Below are 24,944 nucleotides of genomic sequence, written 5' to 3'. Positions count from 1 at the left end.
TGATTCCCTTTTCTCTGTAATAATAAAATAGTACCTGTACTTGATCCCAACTAACATATAATTACCCCTTATTGGGGCAGAACAGCCCTATTGGGTTTATTTAATGGTTAAATGATTCCCTTTTCTCTGTAATAATAAAACAGTACCTGTACTTGATCCCAACTAAGATATAATTACCCCTTATTGGGGGCAGAACAGCCCTATTGGGTTTATTTCATGGTTAAATGATTCCCTTTTCTCTGTAATAATAAAACAGTACCTGTACTTGATCCCAACTAAGATATAATTACCCCTTATTGGGGCAGAACAGCCCTATTGGGTTTATTTAATGGTTAAATGATTCCCTTTTCTCTGTAATAATAAAACAGTACATGTACTTGATCCCAACTAAGATATAATTACCCCTTATTGGGGGCAGAACAGCCCTATTGGGTTTATTTCATGGTTAAATGATTCCCTTTTCTCTGTAATAATAAAACAGTACCTGTACTTGATCCCAACTAAGATATAATTAATCCTTATTGGAAGCAAAACAATCCTATTGGGTTTAATTAATGTTTTATTGATATTTTAGTAAACTTAAGGTATGGAGATCCAAATTACGGAAAGACCCCTTATCCGGAATACCCTTGGTCCCGAGCATTCTGGATAATGGGTCCTATACCTGTAGTATTATCCTTACTGTGTACAAACTGTTAGGACTGTACTTTAGGAAACTTTCCAAAGCAAACTTTGTGAACTTGATTCATCAGGAGAAAAGAAAAAATCAAGCTGGACATTTCTAGACTTCTGTAAAGGCAGCCATACATATGGGGACCCTCTGGGCTATCTGACCAATTGGCACGTAGGCCGAATGGATGGACGGATAGCACATAAGGGACCATACAAACTATAGATGCCTTTATATAGACCAATTTTTGAGACCCACACCTGACCAACAGCCCACAACCTGCAACCCAGTCACTTTGACCGACTACCCGACCCACAACTGCCTTATCCACAACCCGATCCGTGACCTGCTGACCACCATTAAACAGGAAGTGCTGTTGCTGCAAACCAGAAGTGACATCATCAGAATAAAGTGTAACAAATTGTAAAATATAGACAATATAGGTAATATAATATAAGAAATATGGATAAGAACCATGAGCTACAGACCCACATCTGAAATCCTACCTGCAACCCACAGGGTACCTGCTTTTCTTAGGAAAAAAGCAGTATGTCAAAAAGTCAGAAGGAGCAGCTTGTAGTAGTTAAAAAAAAAGTTTACAATTTATTTAATCCATACATAAAACAAAAAATGAGAAGCCTTACGCGTTTCGTACCTTAGGGGTACTTAATCATAGGCTACATTACACTCTCAAGACATACAACATTTAAAGTCAAGGTGGCCAATAGGAAGGCTCCAAGATTGGCCAATCACGATACACATCTCATTAACTTAAATGGTCACTTGTGAAAAAAGTCAAAGGGATTATGTAGGATTACAAGTATATCTCTTATGTGGAAAATAAAAAAAAATGAAAATGATATCCACCATTAGGCATAATGGTTAGAAGACTTTAAACTGATACAGAAATGTATTTTAAACATAACAGGTTACATCATATTCATAGTTAAGACCGTCTGGCTGTCTTTTTTGTAAATAAAGGATCCATCTAGTCTCTTTTTTAATTAGGGCATGGGTAATGTCACCTCAACAAAAATTTGTGGAAAAATTTTTGTGGAGGTGACATTTATATTTGCAAGTTTGTACTGGCCAAACTTTATAAATGACCCCCACAGTGCCTGATATTTCATTTTTAAAGTACTATGGACACTACCAGGGCCGGAACTAGGGGTAGGCAGAAGAGGCAGCTGCCTAGGGCACAATGATTGGGGGGCGCCAGGCAGCAGCCTCTCCTGCCTACCCCTAGTACAGTTTGCGTCGCGCCGCTTCGTATCGCGCATCGCACACCCCGCCGCGCTCGAACTGCGCATGCGCGTTAAAACACACGGGGGGGGGATTCGATGTAGCGGTGCAGGGGCGAGGTAGCCGACTGGGTTCCCTAGGGTGCCCAGTCGCATTGGCCCGCCTCTGGACACTAATACCTAACATGTGAATAGGGATGTAGCGAACCTCAAAAAAAAAGTTTGCAAACACGTTCGTGAACTTACGCCAAAAAGCGCGAATATTCGCGAAGTTTGCGAACCCCATAGACTTCAATGGGAAGGCGAACTTTAAAACCTAGAAAAGCCATTTCTGCCCAGAAAACTGATTTTAAAGTTGTTTAAAGGGTGCCACGACCTGGACAGTGGCATGCAGGAGGGGGATCACCATGGAAACGGGATTTGCTTACACCAGTACTAGGCTGAAAAACACCATGGGGCTGATTTACTCAGACACGATTTCGAATCCGAATTGGAAAAATTCCGATTGGAAACAAACATTTTGCGACTTTTTCGGTAAGTTTGCGATTTTTTCGTATTTTTTGCGATTTTTTTCGGCGTCTTTACGATTTTTGCGAAAAAACGCGAGTTTTTCGTAGCCATTCCGAAAGTTGCGCAAAGTTGCGATTTTTTCGTAGCGTTTACACTTGCGCGCAAAGTCGCGCCTTTTTCGTAGCGTTAAAACTTAAAAGGTGCGACGTTTTGCCCAAGTTTTAACGCTACGAAAAAATCGCGACTTTGCGCAACTTTCGTAATGGCTACGAAAAACTTGCGTTTTTTCGCAAAAAGACGCCGGAAAAAATCGCCAAATTACCGATCATTACGAAAAAAACGCAATCGGACGCATTCGGCCCGTTCGTGGGTTAGTAAATGTGCCCCCATGTGTGGCTTGTGCAGCGTTTTTAGGCCGAGAAAAAACACAGAGAAAAAACGCAGCGGAAAAAAAAACGCGGCGAACCCAAATTGCGAACATACGCGAAAAGTTCGCGAACTTCCGAACTTGTCAACACCCGATGTTCGCGCGAATTAGTTCGCCGGCGAACGGTTCGCTACATCTCTACATGTGAATAAATTCATTTACTGAAGCCTGAATTTCACTTGTTCTGTTCTAGTGTGTTTGTACCACATTAATCGTAATTACGTGTGATTCATTTCTGTGTGATATTTGCTTTACGTTTTATAGAACTAGAAAATTAAAAAAAAACAAAACACATTTTAGGAGATCAATAGTCTTATATTAAAAAAATGATCTACAAATTTAGCACAATGCAGCATTAAATGAGTAAAATGGTTGTAAGGTAATGTGTATTGTGTCTTTTCTTTTTACAGACAAAAGATCCCCAGCTGTATCTCTACTTAAATGCATTTAGTACAGTTTTTTCCGTGACGCCGACTGGAATAACCCGTTACCTTACGTTGCTTCAACCTGTTGACAGGGAGACCCAGCAAATCTATCAATTCTCGGTGAGCAATTTCACATCTTTCGCCTTTCTTTCTTCCAATGTTATCGTGAATCCGTGTGCTTGTTAGGGACCATGGGGTGAGTATTCCGTGCCCCTTTTGTTACACAACAGAAGGGCCGTATTCTCTAAGGAGACCCTTTCTTCACTACTTATGTGTCAACAACGAATGATTAAGATAGGGAAACCATTTGCTCAAAGAATTCCAGATCTTCTATATAAATTGCCCTATTTGTACAAATGCCAATGGTGTTAAGTCATATACAAGTGTCCCTAAGTGGCTCTCATCCATGAACAATTTACTAAACTCATTACTTGTTTATCTTTTTAATTAGTGATGAGAGGTTTTTTTTCGGCAGACATGGAATTGCAGCAAATATCTACATTTCAGCACTGGCAAATTGTTTTGAAAAAGTTCAGCGAAAATTTGCCATGGAAAAACTTGCCGCGTGTCAAAATGGGTGTGGTCACGTCAAATTGGGTGTGACCACGTCACGGGCAACAAAAAAAAGATGCTGGTGACAAAAAAAGTTGGGCGACACATGAGTTTCATGGATTTTTCCCCGTTTTGCGAATTTTTGTGTGCAAATTTTTCGGGGAAATGAAATGGGACAGATTCGCCTATCACTATTTTAAATACAGGTATGGGACCCCTTATCCGGAAACCCGTTATCCAGAAAGCTCCGAATTACGGAAAGCCCGTCTCCCATAGACTCCATTATAATCAAATAATTCAGAATTGTAAAACTGATTTCCTTTTTCTATGTAGAAATAAAACGGTACCTTGGAATTGATCCCAACTAAGATATAATTACCCCTTATTGGGGGCAGAACAGCCCTATTGGGTTTATTTCATGGGTAAATGATTCCCTTTTCTCTGTAATAATAAAACAGTACCTGTACTTGATCCCAACTAAGATATAATTACCTCTTATTGGGGGCAGAACAGCCCTATTGGGTTTATTTCATGGGTAAATGATTTTCTTTTCTCTGTAATAATAAAACAGTACCTGTACTTGATCCCAACTAAGATATAATTACCCCTTATTGGGGCAGAACAGCCCTATTGGGTTTATTTAATGGTTAAATGATTCCCTTTTCTCTGTAATAATAAAACAGTACCTGTACTTGATTCCAACTAAGATATAATTACCCCTTATTGGGGGCAGAACAGCCCTATTGGGTTTATTTAATGGTTAAATGATTCCTATTTCTCTGTAATAATAAAACAGTACCTGTACTTGATCCCAACTAAGATATAAATAATCCTTATTGGGGGCAGAACAGCCCTATTGGGTTTAATTAATGTTTTATTGATTTTTTTAGTAGACTTAAGGTGTTGAGATCCAAATTATGGAAAGACCCCTTATCCGGAATACCCTTGGTCCCGAGCATTCTGGATAATGGGTCCTATACCTGTACATTAAAAACATTATTATGTAATGATATTGTTAGGACAATGTGTTCCAAAATTTAAGGGGTTGTACACCTTTAAATTACCTTTAATATGACACAGACAATGATATTCTGAGACAATTTGCAGTTGTTTTCATGTTTTATGTTTTGAGTTATTTAGCTTCTTGTTAAGCAGCTCTACAGTATGAAATTTCAGCTACTATCTGGTTGCTGGGGTCTTGTTTACCTTAGCAACCAGCCAGTGGTTTGAGTGTGTGAATGGAATACAATAGGAGAGGGACTGAATAGAAAGAGAAGGTATAAAACATAACAATAATAATAAAATTGTAAGCTCACAATGCAATATTTTTTTAGCTAAGGGGGTCAGTGACCCCCATTTGAAACTGGAAAGAAGAAGGCAAATGATTTAAAAAACTATAAAAATAAATAAATAAATAAATAATGAAGACCAATTGCAAAACTGCTAGGAATATATTTTATAACATATAAAGTGAAGCATCCCTTCACAAATATAATAGTTCCTTCTAGGGATGCACTGAATCCACTTTCTTGGATTTGGCTGAGCCCCAAACTCTTCGTAAAGGATTTGGCCGTATACCGAACCAAATCCGAAGCCTAATTAGCACATGAAAATTAGGTTTCGAAGGGTAAAATCTCGCCGTGTGTGGCAAAAAAGTCACGTGATTGTTAGAATTCGGATTTGGTTCGGCCAGGACTGTGGATTTTGCCGAATCCTGACGAAAATGGAAGAATTTTGGACGGATTTTGCCCGAATCCCAAACCGAATCCTACCAAAAAAGTTACCTGGTTTTGGAGTTTTTTTACTGGAATGTATTTTGACATGGAAATACTTTCATTTGCAGTTAGGATGTTATTATGTGGCCTACAAAAAAGAACTAGATGAAGTTTTATCAGTAGGAAAGTGTTAGAAAATGCGATGGCAACACAATTTCATCATTCATAGAACAAATCTGCAATGGGAGACAGGTTTATCGGCAGGGAAGGTTAATAGGAATGGAATAGTAGAGAATGATGAGAAAGGATCATTCTGAGGAAAGTATTTAGGACTGATGGATTGAGAGTAGTTGCACCCTGCGGCTAATGCTAGGAAGTTCACTTATATTTCTTGTCAGTCTCAAAAGCACAGTTATCTAGGTGTTTGTTTTTTGGGGGGTTTTGGCTTTGTTAGTTTGGTGTTTATACATAATTAGTGATTAGTGATAAGCGAATCTGTCCCGTTTCACCATAAAATTCACGAAATGACAAGAAAATTTGCGAAACGCTAGAAAATCAGCGACACACATTTGTTGCGCTTTTTTGTCACCCGCATCTTTATTTGTTACCCGTGTCTTTTTTTGGCGCGACTGCACCCAATTCGACATGACCGCACTGTTTTTTGACGTTTTTTTTCGCCAATTGTGTGCAGCCTTCAGCCTTCAGACATCAGATGTTACGAGTAGTGATGGTGGAAATATTCAGCAGGCATGGATTAGCAGCGAATTTCAAACAAATTGTTGTGTCAACTGCAATTTTTTTCGCCCGTTTCATGAAAAAATCCGCCTATTGCGAAACTCAGAAATTCGCTGCTAATCCATGCCTGCTGAATTATTTCGTCCATCACTACTCGTAACATCTGATAGCCGCTGACGGCTGCACACAATTGGTGAGGGGCTGTCCTTCCTAGACGTGGCTTTCCTCAGTAAAGGTGGCCATACACGCTGAGATCCGCTCACTTGGTGAGGTCGCCAAGTGAGCAGATCTTCCCCCCTTCACCTACGGGTGGGGGATATCGGCCTAATTCAGGCTAATTCAATCATTTGGCCCTGGGGCCAAAAGATCAATTTATAACGACAGGCATAGGTGCAGTCAGTTCGGGGACCACATCAACAAGCCGATGCGGTCCCCAATCCGACTAAATTTTTGAACCTGGCCGGTTGATATCTGACCGATTTCAGGTTAGATATTAGTTGGGTAGGCCCGTCGTTAGTGCCCCTACACGGGCCGAAAAGCTGCCAAGTCGGACTGATATCTGCAGCTAGAATCGGCCCGTGTATGGCCACCTTAACTCATGACTTTAAGCACAAAATCCTACCTTATACTTGCTTCAGACCTTGTAGCATAGAGTAATCAACCAAGCTTTCTTTCCCCTTATGATTTTAACTCTTGCACTCATGTTAGGCTTGGCATCAGTAGCCTGGGCCATTACCATTACACTCAGCCATATATATTTGATTGAAAGCATATATTACGTCGCCTGCTGATGGGAAACTGATTCCACCAAATTCTGATTTCTTCGAGAAATATTAAGCTAGACAGAAAAATCAATCTGAATATTAATAGCCGCATATAAACTGTCGCTCTGCACAGAGAAAGCTTAATTGTCACAGAAGGATGCCTCGGGATAACTCTGTAGGGAAGGAGATTAACAAATGCATGGCCATATCTGAGCTGAAGATAAACCATTACAGAGCAGCGCTGGATATATGTAATCTTACAGTGAGACTACAGTGGAGAGTTTGCCAATTAGCAGAAGGTCTCATGAAAACTAATCAGCGAAGCCTCCTACGAGTAAATGGGAGATTTCTCATGCGGAACACATTGACGGGGACTCTATATGCAGCACAGGCGCCATGTTTGTTATCATGTTTATACAACAGCCAGCTGAATTATATAGTATAGAACATAAACACTGTTGTGCTGAGTCGATAAGGAAATTGACAGGAGAACAATAATGAGCAAATGTAGAAGAACAATTAGAGCAGATGCTTTGAAACATTATATTGTTATTTACACTTTATGGGGCCCATTTACCAAAGTCCGAATTTCGGACATTTAAAAGTACGATTGAAAAAATTCCTGATTTTCTTTCTATGTCCTTCAGTCAATCCTCTTCCACTCTACCGCTCCCACACCACTTTTAGTTTTTATGCTAGAAGCCCCAGTATAGACATTGAGAACTTGAGGGAGAAGCAGACCCCACAAAAAATTGTCCACTGTGAATCATAGTACAGGTATGGGATCCCTTATCCAGAAAGTTCAGAATTATGGAAAGTCCGTCTCCCATAGACTCCATTTTAATCAAATAATTAAGAATTTTAAAACTGATTTGCTTTTTCTCTGTAATAATAAAACAGTACCTGTACTTGATCCCAACTAAGATATAATTACCCCTTATTGGGGGCAGAACAGCCCTATTGGGTTTATTTCATGGTTAAATGATTCCCTTTTCTCTGTAATAATAAAACAGTACCTGTACTTGATCCCAACTAAGATATAATTACCCCTTATTGGGGCAGAACCGCCCTATTGGGTTTATTTAATGGTTAAATGATTCCCTTTTCTCTGTAATAATAAAACAGTACCTGTACTTGATCGCAACTAAGATATAATTACCCCTTATTGAGGGCAGAACAGCCCTATTGGGTTTATTTAATGGTTAAATGATTCCCTTTTCTCTGTAATAATAAAACAGTACCTTGTAATTGATCCCAACTAAGATATAATGACCCCTTATTGGGGCAGAACAGCCCTATTGGGTTTATTTAATGGTTAAATGATTCCCTTTTCTCTGTAATAATAAAACAGTACCTGTACTTGATCCCAACTAAGATATAATTACCCCTTATTGGGGGCAGAACAGCCCTATTGGGTTTATTTAATGGTTAAATGATTCCCTTTCCTCTGTAATAATAAAACAGTACCTGTACTTGATCCCAACTAAGATATAATTACCCCTTATTGGGGGCAAAACAGCCCTATTGGGTTTATTTCATGGTTAAATGATTCCCTTTTCTCTGTAATAATAAAAGTACCTGTACTTGATCCCAACTAAGATATAATTACCCCTTATTGGGGGCAGAACAGCCCTATTGGGTTTATTTCATGGTTAAATGATTCCCTTTTCTCTGTAATAATAAAACAGTACCTGTACTTGATCCCAACTAAGATATAATTACCCCTTATTGGGGCAGAACAGCCCTATTGGGTTTATTTAATGGTTAAATGATTCCCTTTTCTCTGTAATAATAAAACAGTACCTGTACTTCATCCCAACTAAGATATAAATAATCCTTATTGGATGCAAAACAATCCTATTGGGTTTAAGTAATGTTTTATACATTTTTTAGTAGACCTAAGGTATGGAGATCCAAATTACAGAAAGATACCCTTGGTCCCAAGCATTCTGGATAAGAGGTCCCATACCTGTATAGTAAAAACAGAATGTTGTTGTGGTATTGCTTCTTTTTCCTCTTTAATTGTTGGTTGGCCAGCATCCAGAAGTTTACACAACAGGTAAAAATAATGGGGTGTAATTCAGATACTTTTGACTATAATGTAATTATAAATGAATACTGTATTGTTCTCCTTTTAATCCCCTTCCCAGCATGTCTTTGGCCTTTACTTGTAGAACCTGCAATAAAGTAGAACAAAGGGTTTTTAGCTGTAAAATGTAAATTACATTTCTTGTTTCTTTGGCATGTTCTGATCTGTCTGAAGAACCAAATTAGGTTTCGTGATTTGCACTGATTTTCCCGGGGTTGATTTTCTTACCTTTTAGTCGACACAATCCCTTAATGAGCTTCTTGCATCTCCATGCAGAGTCGGCTCTGAGTATCTGGATACGCCGGGAAACTATGTCAAAACAATTATTCCAATTTATCATAGATATTTCTTTTTTTCCGGATGAATATGTATTCGCTGGTATAGGTTGGTAATGGTAACTGCACGTTTGTTTAATTGTTACTGTGTATAGAGAGGGACCCAGACATTTGTAACTGACATAAGGGGAACAACAGCTCTAACGGTCTCATTAAAAAAGTTTTCTTTATTATTAAAATAAAACTGAATTTAGTGAAATTGGATTAAATTTAGCGTGTGTATTTAATATTGTTATTTTATCATGGCTACTTTGTGATTGTAATGTACATATCTTATATGGTGATGGGCGAAATGTTTTGGCAGACATGGATTCGCGGCGAATTTCCGCGTTTCGCCATTGGCGGATTGTGTCGCGAAACGGATGAAAAAATTTGCCGCGGAAAAATTCGCCGCACGTCCAAAAATTGTCGCACGCGTCGAAATAATAGTTGCAGGCAACAAAATAATAGCCGCGGGCGACAAAATAATAGCTGCGGGCAACAAAATAATAGCTGCGTGACAAAAGAGTAGACGTGGGCGACATTTTTTTTGACGTGTGACATTTTCGCCGTTTCGCAACTTTTCTGCTGTTTCGCAAATCTTTTGAAAGATATGCAAATTTTTCACTGAATCGAAACGGGACAGATTCGCTCATCACTAATGGTAATCTCTATAATTGTGTTTATTTCAGCACTGAACATTTTTTACTAGTAATGAGCGAATCTGACGAAATGGCGAAAATGTCGCACAGCAAAAAAAGCGCCATATATTTGACGCGCGTAACAATTTTTTGTTGTGTGCTGAATTTTTTTTCGCCAGATTTTGTCACCCGTTTCACGAAATAATCCACTAATGGCGAAACGCAGACATTCGCCGTGAACCTGTGTGATAACGATCTTCTTTATCCACAAAAATTTGGGGGATGAAATAATTTAGTTCATTACATTAGGGTCTGTAATAGTGATGAGGAAGATTTTTTGCCAGACATGGATGCCCAGTGAATTTCTGCATTTCACCATTGGCAAATTGTTTTGCAAAACTTCCATGAAAATTTGTTGCACGTAAAAAAAAGTTGCGCATCAAATTGGGTGTGGTTGTGTCAAAAAAGGGCATGGTCATGTAAAAAAAAACTAGTGGGTGGGAATTTTATGGCGAAGCGGGACAGATTCACTTATTAGGGTCTGTTTTTTTGCCAGACATGGATAAATAGTGAATTTCTGCATTTCACCATTGGTGAATTGTTTCTCAAAACTTCCATGAAAATTTGCAGCGGAAAAATTTGTTGCACGTAAAAAAAAGTTGTCTGCGTGTCAAATTGGGTGTGGTCGTGTCAAAAAGGGCGTGGTCACGTAAAAAAAATACTAGCGGGTGGGAATTTTATGGCGAAGCGGGACAGATTCGCTCATCACTAATTAGGGTCTGTTTTTTTGCCAGACATGGATTAATAGTGAATTTCTGCATTTCACCATTGGTGAATTGTCGCGAAAATTTGAAAATTTGTTGTGCATCAAAAAAAAAAAGCTGCGGTCGTGTCAAAATCGACACTGTCATATCAAAATACGTGCGGTCACATCAAAATGGACATGGTCATGTCAAAATGGGTGCACCGCATCAAAAAATGTCGAGCACAACACACGCGTTTCGCAATTTTTTTGCCGTTTCGCTAGATTTGCTCATCTCTAGGATTGTGTTTACTCAAAATGTAATTTTATGATTCAGCAGAATTGTGTCTATCGCTCAAAAATACGATCTTCTACACTGTTGAACTGATTTTGCTGTGCTATTGCCCTGAATGTTTCCCATTAAGGTAAAAAATAGATACAGTTGCATCAAACCCAGTGTCATTCTGTGCTAAATAAGGACTTTGCAAATATATTCTGTAACTGGAACAAAACCAGAGGGGTTTGATTATCCAAAGATGAGCAATAAGCAAATGTCCTGTTCACGTAGGCTCCAAAATATTCATATGTGTCTTTGCTTAATTATCAGAATCCATAATGATGTAAAATATCTATTTATGCTGTGTTAAAAACTGAGGGATGATTAGACTTCTGCTCATAAATTGTAGGCTACCGTGGGTTACCAGAAATAAGTTTCTTGCTACAGGACACATTTCACATTAATATTTCAGTGCTGCTCCTTAGAGAAAATGATTTTCAGTTACACAAGAAACTTCATAAACGCTTCTACTGCTCCATGAACAGGATATTTGTTTGGTACAAGCCAAGGGTCACCCTAGTATCTTGCAGTGTTACAGGGACAGGTTTACTTTATACAAAGTAATCAATTAAAATATACAGTGATTAGTGATGAGTGAATCTGTCCCGTTTCAATTCGCTTCAAAATTTGCAAATCGTTCAAAAAGCCTCAAAGACCTCTTTGAGGGTACACCTCAAAGAGGTCTAGCACTTGTGCAGAAAATGAGCCATCATCAGGTTTCTCAATTGCAGAGTTTATACAGGTATAGGACCCGTTATCCAGAATGCACGGGACCAAGGGTATTCTGGATAAGGGGGCTTTCCATAAAGTCTACTAAAAAAATCAATAAACCATTAATTAAACCCAATAGGATTATTTTGCACCCAATAAGGGGTAATTATATCTTAGTTGGGATCAAGTACAGGTACTGTTTTATTATTACAGAGAAAAGGGAATCATTTAACCATTAAATAAACCCAATAGGGCTGTTCTGCCCCCAATAAGGGGTAATTATATCTTAGTTGGGATCAAGTACAGGTACTGTTTTATTATTACAGAGAAAAGGGAATCATTTAACCATTAAATAAACCCAATAGGGCTGTTCTGCCCCCAATAAGGGGTAATTATATCTTAGTTGGGATCAAGTACAGGTACTGTTTTATTATTACAGAGAAAAGGGAAACATTTAACCATGAAATAAACCCAATAGGGCTGTTCTGCCCCCAATAAGGGGTAATTATATCTTAGTTGGGATCAAGTACAGGTACTGTTTTATTATTACAGAGAAAAGGGAATCATTTAACCATTAAATAAACCCAATAGGGCTGTTCTGCCCCCAATAAGGGGTAATTATATCTTAGTTGGGATCAAGTACAGGTACTGTTTTATTATTACAGAGAAAAGGGAATCATTTAACCATGAAATAAACCCAATAGGGCTGTTCTGCCCCCAATAAGGGGTAATTATATCTTAGTTGGGATCAAGTACAGGTACTGTTTTATTATTACAGAGAAAAGGGAATCATTTAACCATGAAATAAACCCAATAGGGCTGTTCTGCCCCCAATAAGGGGTATTTATATCTTAGTTGGGATCAAGTACAGGTACTGTTTTATTATTACAGAGAAAAGGGAATCATTTAACCATGAAATAAACCCAATAGGGCTGTTCTGCCCCCCAATAAGGGGTAATTATATCTTAGTTGGGATCAAGTACAGGCACTGTTTTATTACTACAGAGAAGAAGGAAATCTGTTTTAAAATTCTGAATTATTTGATTAAAATGGAGTGTATGGGAGACGGGCTTTCCGTAATTCGGAGCTTTCTGGATAATGGGTTTCCGGATAAGGGATCCCATACCTGTACATGTTTCAGAGACATGAGACCCCTGCCTTCAGAAGACTGGAAGCAGTTAACCAGGTTTCTACATGTTAACTTTTTTGGGGGGGGTTGCATTGCTGATAAATTTATATATTATGGCGATTGTGTAGGCTGCTGGAGATAGCATTTGTAATGCCCTGAAGTTTTTCTTTTATACAATGTGATATTAAATGGTACCTAAATAAATAGGTTTGTGCTCCTGCATTTTTTTTTTTATTGGGCCAATAAAAAATCAGTTTCAGAGCAAAGGATTTACAATACTAGAGATTTAGTATGAAGTGCAGTGTGTATATTTCCATGAAGGGAACATGTTTTTTGCTTTACTTGAATTGTTGGCACGTCAACCGATTGGAAAGCAGCACTTCTAGTGTAAATAATAAAAACATCTCATTCCCGGGTACCGAGCATTGCTTCTAAAAGCATTCCATTCAGACCAGCTGCAAATTGTCTCTGGATATCAATGTCTACATCAGTTAATTCTAAACAAAACCCAGTTCCATCTCTCCATTATAAAGGAAAAAAGTGGGAAGAGCACAATGATTCTTTTCTCATTCTTTCTTTTGCCAAATAAAGTAATTTCAGTTCAATATTTACGAGAACGCAGATGTCTTCTATCTCCAAACTTACTAGTTCCAAAACAAATGAAGCAGGCTACAGTAGCACGACTCACAGTACAAGATGGCAGGCAAGAATTTGCTGCAAAATGTCCACTTTTTGCATTGTGAATGTTTTCGTGAAACTGCCACAAAAAATTTGAGTGAGGAAAAAGTTGGGGGTCATGTAAAAAAAAAAAAGTCATAGTCGTGTCAAAAAAAGTTGCAGTGATGCGTGTAAAAAAAATTGAAATTTCACAATTTTTTGCTGATTTACAAATTTTTCAGCAGTTTTGCAAATTTTTTGATGAACCGAAACAGATTCACTCATCTCCGCATTTCGCCAATGGGGAATTGTTTAGCCAAACTTCCATGAAAATTCACCACGGAAAAATTTGTCGAACAGATTCTTTTTGTCGCATCAAATTTGGGGTGGTCTTGTCAAATCGGGTGCGGTCACGTAAAAAAAAAGCAGGGGAGCGTCAAATTGGGCACAGTCGCATCAAAGGCGGAGGCACATCAGGATTGGGCGCAGTCACGTAAAAAAAGTGTGGGTGACAAAAAAAAGAGACGCGTGCGACAAAAAAGACGTGGGTGACTAAAAAAATTGCGCGACAAATGCATTTCGCAAATTTTTTGCCGTTTTGTGAATTTTATGGCGAAGCGAAATGGGACAGATTTGCTCATCCCTACTCATCTCTATTTAAAAGAAAATAGATGAAACGGGTTGGTTAAAATCTGCTCTATGTGTGCCTCCATCACAACAACTTTATGTTAGAGATACACATACTGGAAATGTACTAATTCGTTTTCATTATTTATTTTGCATGTTTTTGAAATATTAGCATTCCTACTGTGCTTATTCCTAGCCCTCAACTGAAAAATGGTATATTGTTGTCAGGGTCACTGACCCCAAAAATCAAAACTATTCTGGCTGTTGATGTATTGGCAACATGGGGGAGCAATGTTTAGCACTCCTGCCTTGTAGTACTAGGGTCCTAAATACTGGAACTCCAGTAAAAGCAAAGTGTTTGCATGTTCTCATCATGCCAGTTTGGGTTTCCTTCTACACTTCAAAAACATACAGGCAGGTTCACTGGCTCCTGATAAAACTTGTAGTATGGGTACCCAGGAGGCACACTTTTGGCCAAGGACCCATGGTAGCATTGACTAAGGATTGTAGGCATGATGGCAATTAAATGTGTTAAACTCAAGAGAATTTATTGTTAACTTCTCACAGATGGTACAGGGACAGACCAGAGCCAACTGACCAGGAGCTCTCTCTACTGCCCAAACTCACACAGTGTATCTTCCTTCAAGCCTCCAGGATCCCTGTCATGCAGAAATGACCTCCTCTCCAACAAACTGCCCCCTGTCTCTCTGCTATGTCCAAAAAAAAGTGGCCCAAGAGAGTGGTGAGACCTACCTCTCACTCCTAGAGCAAGCTGGGGACAGTCTCCTACCTCTCTATCTAACCCTAGCAAGGACCAGGTACTTACCTGGTCTTACCTGGTCTGACGCTATCCTGTCATCCCCCCAGGCCAATCTTAGTGGTTGGTGCCACCTAGTGGCCAAACTAAATATAGTCTAACTATATAGAATGAAATAATTTTTATGTTACCTCCTTACAAACTGATTCCAGTATTATTATTATTATTATTAACATTTATTTATAAAGCGCCAACATATCCCGCAGCGCTGTACAATAAGTGGGTTACATACATTGGACATAAAGAGTAACATATAAAGCAATCAATAACAGATACAAGAGGTGAAGAGGGCCCTGCCCAAAAGAGCTTACAATCTACAAATGTATGTTAATATGATAGGGACCTTAGGTTGTAAGCTTCAGTGGGGCAGGGGATGATGGGAATGATGTATAATTTCCGTAAAGCAGTGCAGAATACGTTGGTGCTGTTTGAGTAAAGAATACATGATGTGCATAGCTGTATGTTTGCCAGAAGTGGCTGCATTTGTTGATACTTTTTAAAGAATTAATTAGAGTTATATGATTCCTTTAGTCCAGTTGTAGAAAACAAATCAGAAAAAAATCAGATGGCCCTGGTAAAAACAGTCTATAGGAAATTAAAAAGGTCCGGATGGTGCAATTCTTCCTTGATAAAAGCAGCTAAGGCGAGAATATTCATTTTCTACTCATAAAAATGTTGATTATCTTTCCCCCAGCCCTGGCAGCACTTGTGCTTATGTATTGCCAGAATATGAAGGACAATAAAAGCAGAGGCTCTTTTCCATGAGTTCTAACACCTTACTAGTTTTGGAAATCTGCCTGTCTGACTCCTCTGCCAGCACTTATCCATTTCATTTAAATCCAAGAGCAAGAATATAGAATCAAAACGTACTCAACTCCAACAAATAAAGCTGCTAACTCAACTGCAAATTACTGAGTAGCTGTTGGAAATTAAATAAAACTTCTAACTTTTTGAGAAATGTTCAGTTGTTAAGGGTTTTCTATCATAACAACTCCAATGTGTGTTTGTACAGAAACGTCTAGACTCTGGACTTGGCAGAAAACACTATGAAATAACAATGAATAGCGCAAACGATCAAGGATAAATGAAAATGATTGTGAATAGTTGCAAACAATAAGAAATTATAGGTAATGGATTCTATTCTTAATCACAATGTTCATTTATCCCCCAATTACCTTACCCCAGGCCAATTACTCTCACATTATTACCTGTGGGTAATGTGTGAAATTGTTATGGCTTGTTCCGCAGAAAGGTTTTGAATGACTCCTAATAAAAATGACTATTTAAAGTATCTAACACATACCTCGGCCACGGCATAGGCAACAAATTCTTGTCAATGGCTTAATTGAAGCAGTAAGTGGTGTTATTACTCTGTAGATTGTGCTGGATCCTGACTTGCACATGAATAATGTTCATTATATGACACTTTCTTTTTCAGCAGGACCAAAAGATTCATAAAATCGGGAAAATGATTGTAGCTATTCCGTATATTTGACCTTTTATTGAGAGAAAATAGAACATATTCAGAGGTTTTTGTCAAAATAATTAGCTTCAGACTTGAACCATTTTAGATTTGTTTCATGCCATCTTGATAGAATCCTAAAACCTGTGGAGATCATGTAGAAGCCAATTGCAGATGTCCCTTTTACAATTGAAAGATCTTCTTTGCTTTGTGGCTTTAGAGGTTTTCAGGGGGGGGAAGTGGGGTTGGATTTTGTGCGACAATATGAAAAAGTCTTGGTTATCATGCGACCTATCAAAAAAGTCACGGTTCTCGCAACTTTTCCGTTACTTTTTTCACTCTGCTTTTTCAGTTCAGATCTTTTGATAAATGATTGCAATTCTGGGAAATCAGTTTTTTCGTGGCTTCAAACTAATATAAATCCAAAAATAATGGGTTTTGGTAAATCCCCCCCTTTGGGTCATCGGTAGTGATGAGCAAAAGTTTTTCTCCAGGCATGTATTTGCTGCTAAATTCCCTGTTTCACCATTGGTGAATGTTTTTGCAAAACTACGGCAACATTGTGCAATGAAAAAGCACACACATAAAATGCACATTGACTTAAAAAAAAGCTTCAAAAAAGAAGTCCATTGGTTTTTTCACAAATGTTTTTTTTTTTTTTGCTGTTTTTTCCAAAATTTCCACGGTCTCACAAATATTTTGACAAAGTGATCAGGTTCTCTCATTACTAGCCATCAGATGTGACACAATCTTTCATAATACAGAAAATGAACAGATGTGGACATTGTGGTCTTATAGGTCCCATAGGGAGGTCTATATTTCCCAAAAACAAAACAAAGAGATTGTGAATGTCACTTATTGTGTAAACAGTCTTTAGGTAGAGCTGCAGAGCTTCTATTGGGTACTCACAAATCATTTTTAACTGATTTATTGCTGCAGTTAACAACCACTACAACCACTATAAATAGCATTGGCTTTAGCTCAGTGCTTCCTATCTGTAGGGCTGACCCTACAGAGGGTCTCACTATAGCTGAGGGTAGGCAACTTGAAGAATATTTATAATAAAATGTGTATGTGACTGCTTATTTCTTTAATTATCCATGATACAATAGCAGGGGGATGTAAAAGGCCATGTAACCCAAAACTGTAGAACCTAGAAATGTAGATTTGTTTTATGCCATCTTGATAAAATCCTAAAACCTGTGGAGATCATGAAGGAGTCAGTTGCAGATGTCCCTTTTACAACTGAAAGATCTTCTTTGCTTTGTGGTTTTAGAGGTTTTCAGGGGGAATTTTTTGGTTTTTCTGCAACAATATGAAAAAGTCTTGCTTATCGTGCAACCTATCCAAAAAGTCACGGTTCAAAAATTCCATTGACTTCAATGCTTTTCACAAATGTTTTGCTGGGGGTTTTTTTTCTGCTGTTTTTTCCAAATTTTTCATGGCCTCACAAATATTTCGACAAAGCGAAATGGATCAAGTTCTCTCATTACTAGTCGTCAGATGTGACACAATCTTTCATAATCCAGAAAATGAACAGATGTGGACTTTGTGGTCTTATAGGTCCCATAAGGAGGTCTATATTTCCCAAAAACAAAACAAAGAGATTGTGAATGTCAACTATTGTTTTCCATAACACTTTTTGGAAGAGCTGCAGGCAAAGAGCTTCTATTGGGTGCTCACAAAGCATTTTTAGCTGATTTATTGCTGCAGTTAACAACCCCTATAAATAGCTGCCCTAGCACTGACTTTAGCCCAGTGCTTCCTATCTGCAGGGCTGACCCTATAGAGGGTCTCAATATAGCTGAGGGTAGACAACTTGAAGAACATTTCTAATGAAATTTGGATGTGACTGCTTATTTCTTTAATTATCCACAATAACAGGGAGATGTTAACGGCCCTGTAACCCTAAACTGTAGAACCTAGAAATGTAGAGTGTTAAAAAAAAATATGTGGAGGCATCATTTATTATTAATTTATGGTTTTACAATACAACACGGAAATATACCCAGAAGTCTCAGGGGGCAGATGTCAGTGAAGGAAAGTGATGAATGGAATCCAAATCTTTTGTTGATGTTGTGATCATTTATGCCTATTGACTTCTTTGTCTTTTGTTTCCCTCCTTGCTTACAGATGATAGCTTCAGACGGCACCCAAGAAAGCTTTCCAGTCACCGTCAACATCATAGTAATCGATGCAAATGACAACACTCCAACTTTCTCCAACATTTCCTACAACGTCAAGATTTATACGGACGTTAAAGCAGGAGAAAGCATCATCCGAGTAAGTCATGTCAATGTCAATCTCAGAAAAAAATGTACTCATGAGATATTTTATCTCCATAGCATACAATGATTTAACTGGGCAGGACATAAATGTCAATGAAGGAATCAATCACCATTAATATTTATATGAAGAAAATTTCCTAGCAGTATATCAGTTCACAATTTTTCATTGATTTATACAGATCCAAATTGTGATTTGGCCTGAATTGTTCTGAATTGCATCAAATAAATCAGTGTCAATCAATTTGCTGCTGTTCCAGTTTAGGGATGTAGCGAACCTCAAAAAAAAAGTTTGCGAACGCGTTCGCGAACTTACGCCAAAAAGTGTGAATATTCGCGAACTTTGCGAACCCCATAGACTTCAATGGGAAGGCGAACTTAGAAAACCTAGAAAAGCCATTTCTGGCCAGAAAACTGATTTTAAAGTTGTTTAAAGGGTGCCACGACCTGGGCAGGGGCATGCAGGAGGGGGATCAAGGGCAAAAACTTCTCTGAAAAATACTTTGTTGACACAGCGTTGCGTAAAACCGCAAAGGCAGCTGGCAGACCTAGCGGAAATATGCGGCGTTTTTTGCTATTTTGCGCTATTAGCACCATGGAAATGGGATTTGCTGAAAAACGCCATGTGTGGCTTGTGCGGCGTTTTTAGGCCGAGAAAAAATGCAGCGGAAAAACGCCACGCGAACCCAAATTGCGAACATACACTAAAAGTTTGCGAACTCGCGAACACCCGATGTTCGCCGGCGAACAGTTCGCTACATCTCTAGTCCAGTTGTGTGATAGCTGTTTGGCACAGTCATTTCTGTAGGATCTGGCACTAGTCGAGTGAATCTGTCCAGTTTCGCGTTGCCAGAAAATTTGCGAAACGGCAAATATGTCACTCGTCAATAAAAATTGTCAGAAGTGTTTTTTTATGTGCGCAACTTTTTTTTTGACGCGCAATACATTTTTTGACACAGGCGACAATTTTTTTTTTATGGGGATGGGTTCTTTGACGTCTGGTCAAAAGAACTTGTCACAAGTGTAATTTTTTTGATGTGCGCAACTTTTTTTTTGACGCCCAACAAATTTTTTTGACACAGGTGACAATTTTTTGATGGGGACGGGTTCTTTGATGTGGGGTGAATTTTCCTCTGGCAAATTTTTCGGCCATTTTGCGAAAAAAGTCCCCCAATGGCGAAACATGCAAATTTGCCGCCAATCCATGCCTGGCGAATTATTTCGGCCATGACTACCTGGCACTATTTTGAGTCTTTTGGGGGGTGGCCACCACACCTAGGGTCTATGTTTTGGGTAATTAATAATTAACTACACAAAAAACATGGTCCTAAGCCCTACTCCCTCTTGTGTGAAAATGGACTGCCTAAATAACACAACTGCTTCATTGTTTTGTTGGATTGGCTTCTATAGAATTATAAACTGATGAGTTTTAATAGCAGTCATTTACAACCCCTATGGGTGTGTGCAAATGTTCTTGTTTTCCAGAATTGCAACAGGCCTTTGAGCTCCATTTGGGAGTGCAGAGACCTGCGGCTACTGGCAGCATTGTATTCAAGAGGAGTAGGAAAGACCGCCTATTTTGATGTGACTGTGTCCAATTTGACGTGCAATGATTTTTTGGAAGTTTTGCGCATCTTATAAAAGTTGTGGTTGCATTAAATTAGGCGCGGTCAAAATGGGCGTGGTCTCAGGAAAACTAGGCGAGAGCGATAAAAAAAAGATGCAGGTGACAAAAAAAAATACGTGGGCGACAAAAAAGTCAGATGACAAATGCGGTTTACAGATTTTTCGCTGTTTCATAAATTTTTTGACGAAGCGAATGCTCATCACTAGTGATGGGCAAAATATTTCGCCAGGCATGGATTCGCAGCGAATTTCCGCGTTTCGACATTGGCGGATTGTTTCGCGAAACGGATGAAACAATTTACAGTGGAAAAATTGCAGCGCATCCAAAAACTGGTGCCCGCGTCAAAAGAATAGTCGCGCATCAAAAAAGAATAGTTGCGCGACAAAAGAATAACCACAGACGACAAAAGAATAGCCGGGGGTGACAATTTTTTTTTGATGCATGGTTTCGTGAATTTTTCTCGGTTTCGCGAATCTTTCAAAAGATTTGCGAATTTTTCGGCGAAGCAAAATGGGACAGATTCGCTCATCACTACTCATTACTATTTCCCAGTTTATTAAAACATTTGAGATTTTCAGTCTCATTGAAAATGAATGGAACAATCTGATTTTTACTTGTGTGGAAGTTTTTTTTTTCCATGTATTCAATATAAAATAATATTGACAACAAAATGATAGTGGATTACATTAAAGGAAGAGCAGATTCTCTTTGTCATTCATTAGATCTTAGATCTTTGTCAACATTAGAAGGAGTTTTTAGTAGTACCCTTTAAAAAGACAATGTAAGTTGAAACTGAACATAGTAGATTTGGAAAAAATGGCCTCTTTAGCTAATGCATTACCAAAGGACCAATTATCTTTAGTCTTTGAAGAAAATTGAGCAATTTGTCATATTTCACTATTAGAAATGGGGGTGTCTTTATATTTTAATACCCAACTGGCGGACGCTACTGCTCAAATATATATCTGAGATATTATGATAAATCTCATTGGAATATTCATATCATTCCAGTCTTGTGACAGTTCTTCAGAGGCAAAGTCATTAAGTAAGCTTCACATCATTTTAAATGACATTAAGATCCATGGGAATAATCCAAAAATGAAAATACTTTTGTAGTTCAAATTTCAATAAATGAAAGTGTGAAAAAAAAACTGTAGAGCATATTGAGTTGTTATTAAATTGTTCACTTTTAGCTACAGAAGGTCATAGAATTTTTATTTGCAAACAATTTGGTTTGTACATAAACAGTAAAATCAGTAGGTTTTCTCAGACTTTTTTGGAGAATAATTAAATTTTATATTAAATATCAGTAAATATGTACTTGTATCAGTTTTTTTAATTCAATATTTTAGAAATTTCATCATGGAAATGCATGCATGATTCTGCAATCGCCATTTTTTCTCAACCATTAACATATTTATGAAAAAAAAATTTGTAAAAAAATAAAAAAAAAGGGGCACATTTACTAAAATTCCTTTTTTTTTCTGGCCTTGAAAGTCATATAAACTCGACATTGTATAAATTCAAATTAAACTCGATCATTGGTGTATTTAGAAAATGTCATAATAATGCTTGAATCGTTTGTATGAAAATTTCAAGTTTACACTCCAAAATCCCGACGTTCTCGAGTTGAAAGCATTGTTAAAACCCGAGTTATTATTTTAATACATTTTCCCCATACAGTTGGACATTATTTTATTATGGAGTTGTAGGAGTGCTGCCTGAGTAGTGTATTAGTAAATTATTTGTTAGCTACTACTGCTAGTAAACTTGTCTTACTGCTTGCTAAAAAAAACCCAAAAAGTCCAATTTACTATATGAATAATGCATAGATGGGAGTACCAGGCTGATTGAGTTCAGGAAAACCAATCTCAACAGATTTTGGTTCTAGAGATCCTTGTTTTGATACACAAATTGTAAAAAAACGCAGTAGGGATGCACTGAATCCACTTTTTTAGATTTGGCCGAACCCTGAATCCTTCGTAAACAAAAACTAACAATAGCCGCGCGACAAAATAATAGCCGCGGGCAACGAAACAATAGGCGCGTGACAAAATAATAGCCGCGGGCAACGAAACAATAGGCGCGCGACAAAATAATAGCCGTGTGCGACAAAATAATAGCCGCGTGCGACAAAACAATAGCCGCGGGCAACGAAACAATAGGTGCACGACAAAATAATAGCCGCGGGCGACAATTTTTTTTTGTTGCACGTCATTTTCGCCGTTTCGCTGATTAGGTTTTGGAAGGGTTAAATGTTGCCTTGTGCACAACTCTTCTGTGATTTTAAGATTTGGATTCGGTTCGGCCAGGAGAGTGGATTCAGCTGAATTTGAATCCTGCCAAAAAAGTCTGAATGTTGAACCGAATCCTGGATTCGGTGCAACCCTAGTTTGCAGTCATATTACAGTCGTATTTCTGATATGGCCTATTTGAAAACTTAAATTAATAAAGAAGGATGAACAAAACAACAACATGAAATAGTTCTCTGTGTAAAATGTCCATCACAAAATGAGGCTGCTTCATAAATGAATTCCATAAATGTAATGGATTGAATCTCCGTAAATGAGCTATTGTGTGCAATTTGCAGGAGAACTTTATCATTAATGGCCTTATTACTATTGACCCAACAGAGAAAGACTTGGTTGCTAGCGATGAGCGAATCTGTCCCGTTTCGCTTTGCCATAAAATTTGCAAAACAGCAAAAACATTCGGGAAATGGGCAAAAATTCGCAAAACGCATTTGTTGTGCAATTTTTTTTGTCACCTGCGGCTAATTTTTTTGTTGCACGCATCTATTTTTGTCGCCGTGGCTATTTTGTTGTCGCCCGTGGGTTTTTTACACGACAGTGCCCATTTTGACGCGACCATGCCCGTTTTGACACGACCACAACCCTTTTGCCGCGACCACGCCCAATCTGCCGCGCGACAAAAAATTTCTGCGCAATAAATTTTTTCACGGCGAATCCATGGCTGGCTAAAAAATTTGCTCATCACTATTGGTTGCTATTCTTAGGAATGCATTAGTGATAAGCCAATCTGTCCTGTGTTGCTTCGCCAAAAATTCTTCAAGCGACAAATTTCCGCTGAAGTTTCACAAAACAATTCACCAATGGCGAACTGTGGAAATTTGCTGAATCCATACCTGGCGAAAAAATTTGCCTATCACTAAACAGCATATATTATCTATAGTGATGAGTAAATTTTTTTGCCCGGCATGGAATCTCAGCAAATTTCCGCATTTTGCCATTGGCGAATTGTTTTGCGAAACTTCTGTGAAAATTTGCTGCAGAAAAATTTGTCGCACATCAAAAAAAAAGTTGCGGTCGCGTCAAATTGGGTGCGGTCGGATCAAAATAGATATGGTTGCATCAAAATAGGTGTGGTCGCATCAAAATTGGGCATGGGCCTAGTAACATTATAGAAACGGAAATTTCAAAGCGATACAAATGTTGAACCGATCTCCTACTTACCCTTCCCCCCATCTCCTTTCTTTACCTTTTTACTATTTACTTTTTAATAATGTCTGTAAACCATTGAAATGTCTTTTCAATAAAAAATTCAAGTTACAAAAAAAAAAAATTGGGCATGGGCGAAAAAGAAAACATGCGCGACAAATGCGTTTTGTGAATTTTATGATGAAGTGAAACGGGACAGATTCGCTCATCACTAATTATCTATAGTAATGCACGGTTTATTCCTATAAAGGGGCACAATGCTTAGCATTCTAGAGAACGTATTAATATACACATGGATGTACAGGAAAAATAATGTTACTTGTGATGCTTAGTGATGAGCGAATCTGTTTCGATTCGCCGAAAAATTCGCGAATCTTTCAAAAGATCCGCGAAACGGCGAAAAATTTGTGAAACGGCGAAAATGACGTGGGACAAAAAAAATTGTCGCCCGCAGCTATTGTTTCGTCGCCCGCAGCTATTATTTTGTCGCACGGCTATTATTTTGTCGCACGGCTATTGTTTCGTCACCCGCGGCTATTATTTCGTCGCCCGCGGCTATTATTTTGGACATGTGGCGAATTTTTCCGGGCCGAAATTTTTCATCCGTTTCTTTCAAAAGATCCGCGAAACGGCGAAAAATTTGTGAAACGGCGAAAATGTCGTGCGACAAAAAAAATTGTCGCCTGCGGCTATTATATTGTCGCACGGCTATTGTTTCGTCGCCCGCGGCTATTGTTTTATCGCACGGCTATTGTTTTGTTGCACGGCTATTGTTTTGTCGCACGGCTATTGTTTCGTTGTCCGCGGCTATTATTTTGTCGCCCGCGGCTATTATTTTGTCGCCCGCGACTATTCTTTTTTGACACCGGCGACATTTTCATTGATACAGGGGTAAAACAGAAATTTTATTCACCCCATTACAACTTTAGCCAGTCATTTGTCTAGAAACGACTTGTGCTGTATTGAATATTGTTGGTATTGGATAGTGACAGCTCAACTTGATAGCATC

At 38.4% G+C, this 24,944-nt stretch overlaps 1 protein-coding gene across 2 annotated transcripts in view; it reads left to right on the top strand.

The window, feature by feature from the left end:
* Positions 1-24,944, top strand: part of pcdh15 (protocadherin-related 15) — a 709,890-nt gene that overhangs the window by 400,288 nt on the left and 284,658 nt on the right. For both annotated transcript variants that reach the window (XM_031905917.1, XM_031905916.1), the window contains exons 13-14: positions 3,259-3,393; positions 18,699-18,848. In XM_031905917.1, coding sequence (XP_031761777.1) covers positions 3,259-3,393; positions 18,699-18,848 — 285 coding nt within the window. The remainder of the gene's footprint in view (positions 1-3,258; positions 3,394-18,698; positions 18,849-24,944) is intronic.

Source organism: Xenopus tropicalis, chromosome 7 (assembly GCF_000004195.4).
Source record: "Xenopus tropicalis strain Nigerian chromosome 7, UCB_Xtro_10.0, whole genome shotgun sequence".
Lineage (NCBI taxonomy): Eukaryota > Metazoa > Chordata > Amphibia > Anura > Pipidae > Xenopus > Xenopus tropicalis.
The sequence above is the reverse complement of the archived record's forward strand: the minus strand, read 5'-3'. Positions and strand labels throughout refer to the sequence as shown.